The sequence below is a fragment of the Chamaea fasciata genome, unplaced genomic scaffold (genome assembly GCF_029207755.1).
Source record: "Chamaea fasciata isolate MVZ Bird 193981 ecotype frontalis unplaced genomic scaffold, bChaFas1.0.hap1 SCAF_4, whole genome shotgun sequence".
Taxonomy (NCBI): Eukaryota; Metazoa; Chordata; class Aves; order Passeriformes; family Sylviidae; genus Chamaea; species Chamaea fasciata.
The window spans coordinates 63,607,218-63,619,149 of record NW_027094089.1 but is presented as its reverse complement, the minus strand read 5'-3'; the positions used below and the strand labels follow the sequence as shown (position 1 = coordinate 63,619,149).

Here is an 11,932-nt window from a genome sequence, read left to right as displayed (position 1 = left end):
GCCTCGAGTGCTGTGTCCAGTTCTGTGCCCCTCAAATCAGGAAGGACACTGAGGGACTGTAGAGTGTCCAGAGGAGGGAATGGAGCTGGAGAAAGGGCTGGAGCACAAGTCCAATGAAGAGACACTGAGAGAGCTGGTGGGGGGCTCAGCCTGGGGAAAAGAATGCTAAGGGGGAGCTTCTTGTTCTCCAGAACTCCCTGACAGGAGGGTGCAGCCAGACAGGGGTCAGGTTCTGCTCCCAGGGAGCAAGGGACAGGACACGGGAAAACCGCCTCAAGTTGCGCCAGAAGAGGTTTAGGTTGGACATGACGAAGAAATTCTTATCAGAAAGGGTGATAAGACATTAGAAAGGGCTGCCCAGGGAGGTGAGGAACTGTCCGTGGAGGCGTTTAAGAAAAGACTGGATGTGGCACTCAATGCCATGGTGTGGTTGACAAGGTGATGTTGGGTCATAGGTTAGATTCTATGATCTCAAGGGTCTCTCCCAGCCCAAATAATTCTGTGATTCTGTGGAAATTTATAAGTGTGAAATACATAAATGTGCATGCACCACACAGGTTAGCTCCAGCTAAGACTGAGCTAATAGATAATGCGAGTCTGAAGTAAAATTGTTCAGGTTTATTAACTTCATTTTTGCAGAAGAAAATGAAAACATCTACCAACAGCATTAGGTTGACAAGGTTCCTGCTTTATTTGGATTGCCCAGAGAAGCTGGAGATGTCCTGTCCCTGGAATTGTCCAAGGCTACATTGGCTGGAGCTTTGCGCAATCTGGTCTAGTGGGAGGTGTCCCTGCCCACAGCAGGGATTGTGAACAAGATGAGCTTTAAGTTCACTTTCAGCGCAAACCATTCTGTGATTTGATATTTAAAGTTTGAAGTAGGTTTGCACCTCCTAGACAGCACAAGGTTTTTGTGCAGGTGCAAAGTTTACTTTCACCTAGCTCCACTGTAGCTGTCACAATTGAGAATGCCAAAAATAAGTACAGCCCCTGTGCTGCAAATCACAATATAACTGGCTGCTATACCCAAGAGCCATAGACTAGCTGAATAATACACTACAAGACTTCAGGCTGAATAAACATTTCAGTTCCTAAAGGGAAAATACAGTTTTCCCTGTGATTTTTTTCCCGTGCAGCTGCCAGAATGAGCTTGGTGAGCCAGTGATCTATTGCAGCTTTGTAAGCAAGTGTGAGAGCAGCTGGGACAGGGAAGTTGACCAGCTTGGCTGAAATCTGTGTTTACACAATACTGTGTAAAAATAATAAATTAAATAAAATAAATCTTATGTAACAGGACTGGAAAGCTGAATACCTCAGGGATTTCTTAAAAGCTTGTATTCAGACCTCCACTAGTAAAAAAACAAAAGCCACAACAAATGACAAAACATTTGTTAATGTGTTTTCTACCTGCAGCATTTCCTTACAGCTGGGGAGCACTAGGAGTTAGAAGTGGTTAATAAGTGACTGATTCTTAGTGCAGCCAGTTGTTCACCAAAATGTTTGAAACCAAAAGGTTTCATGCTTCTTCAAATGGGCTCCAAATGTGGGCTTCCAGTCAGCACACCTTTCAGCTCTTGTGTTGGAAAAGATGAAAATTTACAGGAAAGTTTTATCGATATGAATGCTTAGCAGAAGGCTCTCTGAATGTGGAACCTGAAAGTGGAATAGAGGCAAGTTTTCATATAGAGCAATAAAAGATGTCTAAATTAAGGATTGCTGAGCCAGTTGTTACCGGACAACTAAATAAGCAAAGGTAAAGTCAAGTTGGAAGGAAGTTTTATGGCTAGAGCAAAGGATATGTTGACCACAAACAAAGATGTTTTTAGCAAGCAGAAAGAGGTCTCAAGAAAAGCAAAGGATACAATAGGCAAACAAAAAAACATGTTTTTACCAAGTAGAAAAAAGGTCTAAGAATTTTCCACTGTCAGAAAATTAAAAAAACAACTTTAAGCTTAAATTGTAACATAATATGGTAGCGACAGTAGTTATGATAGGCTGGAGGTAATGGTAAAGGTATTGTGTAAAGTTATTGGGTGAAATGTGCAACTCAGGCTGTTTTCCAGATGAATACAAAGTCCAGGCAAAACCAGGATAAGAGGTGACCATTTGGAGGCATTTTCTCCTGTTATCTGTACACCGAACTTTTAACTGTGGAACACAATGTGAACAACAGAGAATATTCCTATAACGATAGGTTATCTTTTAATATTCTTATTTTCGTTCTTCTCTTGTGTCCAGCTAACATGTCACTGTACACTGAAAAGGCTGCTGCCCACAGCTAACATGTCACTGTACACTGAAAAGGCTGCTGCCCATCTTCCTGTGGTGACTTCAAACTGGCAGACAGCCCAGGTTGCTTTGACTGTAGCAAAAATCCCAAGGTATGACCTTGAAGAAGAGCAGCACTGACATTTAAAGGCTTTATGACTGACTAGGCTGACATTTAAAAATGAAAAGCAGAAAGGAGCAGAAGTGTGAGGCTGAGCTGAAGGCACACAACATAATGCCCCTGCTTCATCACCAGAATAGGCCGGGCTTACTTGCAGCTGATTTGCGACATGTCATCTTTTCTCCTACATTTTTTAGAACACCTGTGCTTTTCATAAAACAGTTGACTAGAAAGTACCTATTTCAATGGACAGCAATCTGTATCATCATGCCAAAATCACCTCATTGGCTTTGAAACAATCTTGATTTCTACCTCTCAGAAAAATTTACAGTATCTTGCATATAGATTTGTGGAGTGAAAAAAGTATGATTAAACCAAATGGATACAACTGGGAAAAGCAGGTTCAGGCCACACAACCAGTCTTCAATTTCTTGTAGATACTAGAAAGTATCTAGATTCTAGATAAAGTTAAAAATGTTTCTAGCTTAAGGTTAGAAGTAAGTTGTGTTTGCGTCCCTGCTAGCTTCTCTGCTTCTGACTATTCTTGATCTAATAAAAAACCTTATAGCTGCCCTACCAACCCCCTTTTCTTTAGCCTTATACCATCACAGCTATGAGAGTACAGCTGTGGTATTGGAAGAGTAAGACAATATCTCCCAAACATTAAAAATGGTACTCTTAACGTACACTTCTATCAGGTCATTTAAGACAAAGACTCATCCTACTTGACCTCACATAATTTCAGTTTTTTAAATCAGTTATCATATGACTGTGTACTGTTAATCCATTCTACCACCAGAGAGAAAAATCCAACCCAGTTACTTTCTTACCAGCTGATTTGACTTTTCCTGTTACTTGGAACTATTACATGCATCTGGAGAATAAAGCAAGGCAAAGTCACAGCTGTTAATGGAGGGTATGAGAGGCTGTAAATCAATCCAAAACCTTTCCTTCCCACATAAGCAACTACTACAAGAACATCAGGTGATTGAGACTGGAGATTATGATATAGCATATATGGGATAGGATGGCAACAGTTCAATATATATTTCAAAATGGACTTCTAGGGACAAGGAAGATGATGTGAATAGGAGATAAGACAGTGTTTAAGAAATTCTTCAACTCTGCCTTTCTTACAGAATTACTGCAGTGTATTTAACACTTTCTCTTAACACTTTCCTAGCATGCTGAGCTCTAGATTTCAGACAACAAAGATCAAGACAAGGGCATGGTTTCTAAAAGCAGTTTTTCTAAAGCTTTACTTGACTATTTTGTAGGCTTTCAGATGCACACCGCTTTAGGAGAATATATTTCCGTCCACGCTTTAGAGAGCAAATCCTTTGCCAATATGTATGTGAGTGCATTCTAACTACTACAACCACCCACTCAAAGCATGCCCTTGCACTTCTACCACGAACCATGCCAATCACTACCAAAACATAGAGATAAACAAGATTTATCTAATGTCACTGGCATAGGTGCCAACAGTTTGCTACAATGGAATTATAGTTGGAAAGCAATTCATGATACAGTAGATCTTGTACCCAGACTTGTTGGTATCATCTGGTGCATCTGTGATCCTCAAAGCTGATGTTTTTTGTCATAATCTTGTATATGTTTCCCAACAGAACTGCACTTATGACATGACTTCTTCCACCAAGTACCTCCACAGCATTCCTCATTTGTATGAAAAAAATCAGAAATATTCTATAGATCATCAACACCTAATTAATCTAATTCCAGTGGTTTAAATAGTGTTTCATCACATAGAGTTCGAATTTATTGCAAAGTGAAATACAGTCCAGAAGTACACTGGCAAAAATTACTTCTTCCATCTTCTTTACAATCTTCTTGGGCAACAGAGAACTGAAATAAGCAGAGAGCATTTACAACTCAAATTTTCCACTTATCTTTTAAAGTGGTTCAGCACTTTCAATCTATGCCAAAGGGAATAAATAGCACTCAGTGCGACACAACTTAAAGGGATACAACAAAGCGACTTTTTAGCATTGCTTGATACATAATAGTACAGAGGAGGATGTTCTTTATAGCCCCTTGGTGTGAAGAACAAAGTCTTTACATAGAAGTGCATGAAAGTGCTGTTATTTGTTGTCAGTATGGTCAGATGGCTAAGAGCTGAGCCTTAAAATAATTCCTTCACATCTTTGATAATAAACAGCTTTAGAGCTGTTAATCACTTAAGATTTATCTTTACAAAGGAATTAATTGTGAGAAGGACTAGTTTTTAAGCCATAATTCTTAAGTGGATTTTTTTTTTGCATTAGATACTCCTAAAGAACTCATGATCACCCTGTAACTTTGACAGAGTTCTGTGGAAGCCCCCTGGAATTTAATCACTGCACCTTTAGTAACAAAGAGGAATACAAAATCATGTGAAGATTAAAAAGTTCAAAGTAAGGTAGTCACGCCCACAAAGCTTTGTCCAAAACTGAGACAACTAACATTGCTAGGAGTGGCAAAGGAAAGGAAACCTAAGACAAGAAGAATAAATTTGTCAATTACAGTTCCTTTAGTAATGGTACAGTGCAACAACATCAACCAAAATACAGCTACTTGTACATAATACAAAAATATAAGCCTTCATAAAGTTCATACTGTTCTAGGAATTAATTATGTATTGAGCTTAAACAGTGATGTATAACATTTTCTCTTAAATAACACCGTCAGGTACACTCGGCCAGATGGATTCACTAAGACACTGTCTTTGAAGACAAACAAAGAAAGAGCAGTTTCTTAGTTCAGGGTATCCATATATCATACCTCAGCTATCATTTGAAAGCAAACTAAGTCCTTCAAGTTTTCCCTTTGCTACTGTTCTCCATCCATTGCACAGCAGTTCTATAACCAAATGGTGAATTGAATTTTTGATAGTGGCGTTTATTGGATAAATAAATGGATATACAGAAATTATCCAGAACCAGCTTAAGGCACCATAGTTTCCATAACAGACCCAAGACATTACAGGCAAAAAATCAGTTTTAAAGGCAGCTATGAGTGTTTAGCTACAGTACCATAATGAACAACAATCTATTGTTGACAACATACTCTGTTGACTAGTGTGGCTTCTGTTTATTCTCTAAAAGGAGTAGTAAAATATATGATTTTAACATTACTACAATCTGAAGAATGCATAAACTCTTAGCAAAAAAAAAAAAGTTCTCCTTTCATCTCTCCTTTTTAAAATTCCTTTTTAAAAATTGATTAAAATCATCAATCTTGCAAAACAATTCTTCTATGGACTTTTGAGAAACACAGTTTCCAACATGTTACATAGTAAAAAGCTCAGTAAATTACTTCTCCTCTCCTTTAAAAGAAAGTATATTGTCCCATGTCCGTCTCTCTCGTACTGTATCTGCCTCTGATATCAATAGCACTGGTGAACAATTCATTTAACCAAAATCAAGTTTTCTCCTGTAGTCCTGAAGAACAAACATAAGCCTTTGATTTCCTCAAGACCTCTCTCCTAATATTAGCCCATGATACTGGCTAGAATTTAAAGCAATATGAAGTAGAACTATCATGTTGACAGCATCTGCCAAAAAGACCCAAGCAGCTACCTTGCTAAAACTCTCTAAAGTTGTAGAGTGAAAAGTAGGATTAGAATAGGATAGGACAAGGAGTAAATTCCTCAAATTTCACTACAGAAATTGTGCGTTCAGTATTGAACATCTTAGTTCAGACAATCACAGCTGAGACATATTTAAAGAAGTACTCTGAATTTCAGAATACGTCCCAGACATATTCTCAAAGCTGACATATTCTCATCACACAGGGTGATGTCAAAAAGTTATGAATGTGACAGGCACTGTAGCTAACCTGCTTCCATTCACCAAGAGAGAGAAAAATTTATCAGAGGAAGAGTAGATACTGTATATACATTAAATACTTCACAAAGTATTTTTTAAAATTACCATCAACTCTCACAGTATTCCTTCCACTTATCTAGCACAGAAGAGTTAGGGTTGTAAAGGACCTTCAGAGATCATCTAGTCCAACCCTCACTTGTATCCCCAACATTTCAGAATAAGACTGTCTGCAACTACTTGTAAAAATAACCCACTATTCACTATAGTGTTGATATATTATGCAATAAATCCCCAAAGGCTTTCATTTGTGTTTTCATCTATTTGGTCTGCTAAAACCTTGGCTCTTACCTGCGCTTAGTGCAGAGTGTTGATAAGATTTTTCTGTGCCTTACTATAATACCAACCTTGAAGTCAGACATTTCATTGCCAGTGCAGTGAATAACCTCAAGATTTTCCTATGAAAAATACCAGCAGCACACAAAATACAAATTTTTGTCTCACTATCTATTTTCCTTTAAGGTGCAATGAGCAGAAGTCTTGTTATATTGTTTCTGCATATTTTGCACCTGAACCTTAAAGTTTATCAGCTTTCACACTTTTATGCATTTTCTGAAATTAAGTGAAACACATTCAGAATTAAACTACATTGAAATCATGTGTTATCATATGTTCAGTCAAGCATGAAGAAGTATAGCTCAGATTCTAGCAACACAATGAGCAACAGCAATTTCTTCCATTTCAAATAAACTTAAAATAAATAATTTCAATTAAAGTGGCAGCTTCAACCACAACAGCCATGTAGTATATAAAAAACAAGAACTATAGGGAATTAATCCTGCAATTGTTATCCAATCATATCTAAACACAGGAATTTTCTGAGTCAATCAATACCAACATTTTCTAAGCTAAAACCCAGATCTAAGAATGACATAAAAAATGGGAAAAGAAGCTAGAAGAACATTATGTTAAAAACAGGCATTCTTCATTAAATGAGCTAACCACACCTCAGCATTACAATTAACTTGGGTCATGTTCTGAATGTGCTCAGATCTCTAAAGACCTGGTAACTTTAGGATACATAGTTTATCTATAATGATGTAGTACAGCCTTCTAGTTCTTTTGTATGACTGGGCTATTGATGACTTAACCAAAGAAAACTGAAATCATCTTGTATGGTTGGTTCTGATCTCAAGTCACCTAACAGATATTTGACACAAAAGTGTATGACAGCAGTACAAATACAAAAGCTCCATGAAAGGGGAGAATAAGAAAGAAAAAAAAAGAAAAAAAGAAAAAAAAAAAAGCTGTATGGGTTTTCTCAGCAGTTGTTTACTATTTTGCCTTCTGGCAGATGAAAAAAGTTATCTTCTTTGAGTTTAAGATGTTCTGGTAGATCTAACTGTCTTTTTGCTTCTTCAATATCCTCCTGAATTGCCAAAATGAGCGCATCTGAAAAAGGTAAGAAAAGGGATATTTGAAAGTTGGTTTGTATTCTGAACAGAGTAACAAGCAAAAAGAAGGCACAAAATATCAAACAACAATCGCAGAAGTAGAATATAACTATGAGGTTTGAAAGGCAGAATTCTCTCCTTTTAAAATGTCTTTTTTTTAAGCATGCTAAAGATGCATTTTTACCCATTACCAGCACTATCCTCGTTTGCCAAAAGACATGTTAACAGTTGTTTCAATACTAAAAAAACTGCATTTTAAGAAGAAATTAGTACACTTGACTTTCATGACAAGCCCGTGATTTTAGCATTACTCCTCAGACAAGTGAAAGAAAACTGAAGGGTTTTAGCGTGATATGAAAATGTTTTTAAATTATGAAAACATTTTACTGAAATTTCAAAGGTTAACCAATAAAACATGTCATGATGGAAGGAGGAACAGTGAAGACACAAAATTTGCATGAGTAAGGCAAAAAAGAAACTAGTTTCAGGGAGATCTCCAATACTTACCTAAGGAATCAAAGTTTTTTTCTGGTCGAATGTATCCAGTTATGACTATACTAAGAATTTCTCCATAGAAGTCGTCTTTGAAGGTGTGGATAATGTGTGTTTCCTAAAGGAAGAGAAGTAAGTGGACAATTATTATGAACTGAAGAGTTTATTTCCCTCTCTGTAACCATTTAGGCCTAACATCCAAGATTCAAATTCTCAACAGATGAAAAATAAAAGGGACATTTAGTATAGTATATATAATCCAAAAATTCAAAGGCCATGGCTTTAGTTTGTATTAGGAAGTAGAATTGCACTCTGCATGGAATTAAAAAAAAAATTACTCCCTTAAAAGGGGTATAAAGAGAAAAAGAAAAAAAAAAAAAGAAAAAAACAAACACACAAACCAACTACAAAAACAACACCAACACCCCCCCCACCACCAAAGCAAAAAGCCCCCAAACCAAACAAAGACTGAATTAACAAACCAATTTAAAAAAAATCCAAAACCCACATCCCTAGATATCAGGAGAAATGCTTCAAAGCTTCCAAGGCAGGAAATGTTATTTCATCAACACGTGGATACATTCCAATAAACTATGAAGATTTTGATAGAAGTAGGTGGCTCAGGGAGAGCTTTTACAACCATCTCGTAAGGGAACTGAATGAGAAAATTGAAGAGCAAGTCCAGACTAAGACATGGTTTCATCTGACACTCAAAACTTTTCTCATGCACAAATTCTGCTCCAAAATAGGCCAACCCATGGCATCTACCAGCAGAGTTATCATTTGGGAAGCTTTTAACTACTTGCTCAGAAAAGTTATCTGCAAAAAAATTTTAAAGTATGCATTTGTCTAAGAGAAACAGAAGTAGAGATTCATGTACAAATAAAACCGTTTTCAACAAATAAAAGAGAGCTCTGAAAGACTCAGAAAAAGCACCAGTACCTGACAGCAAAAAAACCCACAGCTGTCACAGCTCAGGATTTTAATTTCTCCATCCTTACATCCTTATATGCCTTCAAATATTTATTCTGTACATCAAGTCATAGCATCTCATGTATGGATTTCATCGTTTAAGAGAAGAATTAATTAAAAAATAATTACAAATTAAGCTGCCCCAGCATCTCCTATCTGAAATGCAGATACATTGCAGAGAACCACAGACTATTACTATGTTCCAGCTTATGCTAGGGCTCTCATAACCAGTAAATTCAATGCATTACAATGCATAAACCAAGTTTATGCTCAATTTGCTATCAGCAAGTCAAGCAACCATCATTTCAAGTACTGTTGTATTTTAATTTTGGAAGTAGTTAAGAAATGGTGGAACAGAAGAAAGAAAAACTTTATTCAACTTCATCTTCATACTCTGGCTACAGGGAGTACATTCTTTTCAGAATATAAATATTATATAGATAACAAATGCATTTCTAATGGTGCACAAATTCCTAGACATCATTCATCAATCAAATTTTGCGTACCTTGTTAAAATTCATCCACACAATAAAAATTACACAAAATGCAAATTTCTTACCACTGATTTCTTAATGTTCTTATAGAAGGGATTCCATCCTATGCTCAAAACCATTTTATGCACATCTCCATTTCCAACACAGGCCCATCCATAGTATATACCAGTAGGGATATCAGATGGAAAGCTTTCAACTACTTGCTCGGAAAAGTTAGCTGTAAAAATTGTACAAAGTGTGAGTGACTTGGTGTAAGTCAAGCATATAACAGGATCCTCAAATACTTAAAAGCCAAACTCTGCCTACACACTATTTACAAGCATAACACTGGTGATGATAACAAAAATAATGCAACATACCATTGGCAAAGTATAAACAGCTTCATAAATTTCAGTCACTGTGGCAATACCAGAGTTATTACAATACAGAGTTATCACATACATACATACACACTGTTCTGTATAGTTTTCCTTCTCTTCTGCAACAATAATTAATAAATACATCATACATACATCCAGGGCATATTTCATTATTAGGACAACTACCACAGCTTTACTATGATGAAAAATCAGAGGGGAAAAATCAACTGCACTATAAAATAGCATCTCAGAACCATTTATCAGTAAAATATTTACTGATGAAATAAACTACGTAGAAGCAAATGTGGTAATTGTTTAGCCAACTGTCAATTTTGCACATGTTCCCTTTCAGAGGCACCTGTGGATTTGAGATTTTCTTTGAAAACTACATATTTACAGTAGAACAAAATTTCCTTTCGACTGAATTTAACCTTCTCTTAAAATTACTATCCTCCCTCTACTTCCCAGCTGAATAGATCTCTTCATGCAAGACACCAAACTGATTTGAAAGAACAGACAGTTACCAAATTTTTATCAAACCTCACAGACAGTAATGGCTTCCTTTGCCTGTTTCCTAATACCAACACATCATTTATAAACAATCAAGTGAAAAATGTGAAATTTTCTGAGGAACAAATGTCAGAAATCCAGCACTAAAAGAGTGGTCTTATAAAGTTTCATGTCTGTTAGATGTAGTGCAGTATGACTACGGACTTCAGTGTCTCTCCAAGTAAGGTCAAAATTCTCTTGCAGTATTCTCTGTAGGCCATGCCCACCTGCTGTTTCAAACTCTGCTTTACACCCCTTTAACTTTCTTCTTTGGACAGATTCCCAATGCCTACTCCCTCTCTTATTCCTATCGGAGGTTTATGAGAAGGGATATTTTCCCAGGATGGCACACCACTGCACCGAGAATGTGACACTTATCTACATCCTGTACATCGTGACGATCACTAGATGAGAAAAGGAACAAACATCACGATACAGGGAAACCTCTTTACAGTCTGGGGTGCAGAGAATAATATCAAGGGAAGGGGCAAGACTAAGCAGCGTAGGAGGCAGAGAAAAAAGCGTCAGGAAAACGCGGGTAGGTAGCAAGGCAGGACCGCACACGGAAAGCGCAAGTCATGACAATAGCGCAGCTGTGCAGGGCACCCGGGCGGCCGCCGAGGTCAGCCGAGCTTAGTCACAGCGCAGTTTGGCAGGAGCACGGCGCGGCTCCGCCCGAGGGGCGCGGCTGCAGATCTCCCTCCCGGCCCATGGTCTCGCCGGCAGGAGTGCTCCCGCGGCCCGGCGCGGACCCCCAACCCCACGGCTGGGCCCAGCCCCGTGGACACTCCGCCCGTATCGTTCCGGGAAGGTGTGCCCTCCGCGCCCGCTCACCGGTGGGGATGCCCAGCTCTTTGGAGCCCCTGCCGAAGCCCTTCACCACCTCCCCGCGGCAGAAGTACGGCAGGTGCCTCATGGCCCCGCGCTGAGGCGCTCAGACGCCGGCTCTCCGGGCCTGCCGCGCCGCTCACACCGCCTCCCGCACGGGGCGCTACCAACGGCAGGGGAGGAACCCGGCGGCGCGCTCGGCCCTGCGATGCGCACCGCGCTCCGGCGGCTCCTCCCTCCGCAGTGGACATGCCCACGCCGCATGCCCAGTGTGCCCTCCCCCGCCGGGGAACGGCGATCCCGGCCCGAGCCGGGCGGAGCGGGGCGGAGCTGGATGGCGGTCCCGGCCGCGGGGGGCGGGCGGTGCTTGCTGGGGCCGGTGAGTGTTGCTTGCTGTCAGTCGTCGCGGGCAGTGCTGTGCCCGTTGTTCCTGCCCACCGGTTTGGTCACTCTCGGCTTCCCGCGGGCAGCTGGTTCTGGCCCGTTCTTTAATTTCTTGGATGGAAACCGCGGTGACAGCTGTGACTGTTGCACACCGGCTGCCACATCCCGACCCTCTTAGCTGAAAAGC

General features: G+C 39.4%; 1 protein-coding gene across 1 annotated transcript; it reads right to left on the bottom strand.

Annotated features, from left to right (window-relative positions):
* Positions 1-3,709: 3,709 nt before the first annotated feature.
* Positions 3,710-11,614, bottom strand: RFK (riboflavin kinase). Its single transcript, XM_066181804.1, has 4 exons — positions 11,368-11,614; positions 9,691-9,842; positions 8,175-8,277; positions 3,710-7,665 (listed from the first exon to the last, which is right to left on the bottom strand). The coding sequence occupies exons 1-4, from the start codon at positions 11,447-11,449 to the stop codon at positions 7,535-7,537; spliced, it is 468 nt and encodes a 155-aa protein (XP_066037901.1). The 5' UTR covers positions 11,450-11,614; the 3' UTR covers positions 3,710-7,534.
* Positions 11,615-11,932: the final 318 nt, after the last annotated feature.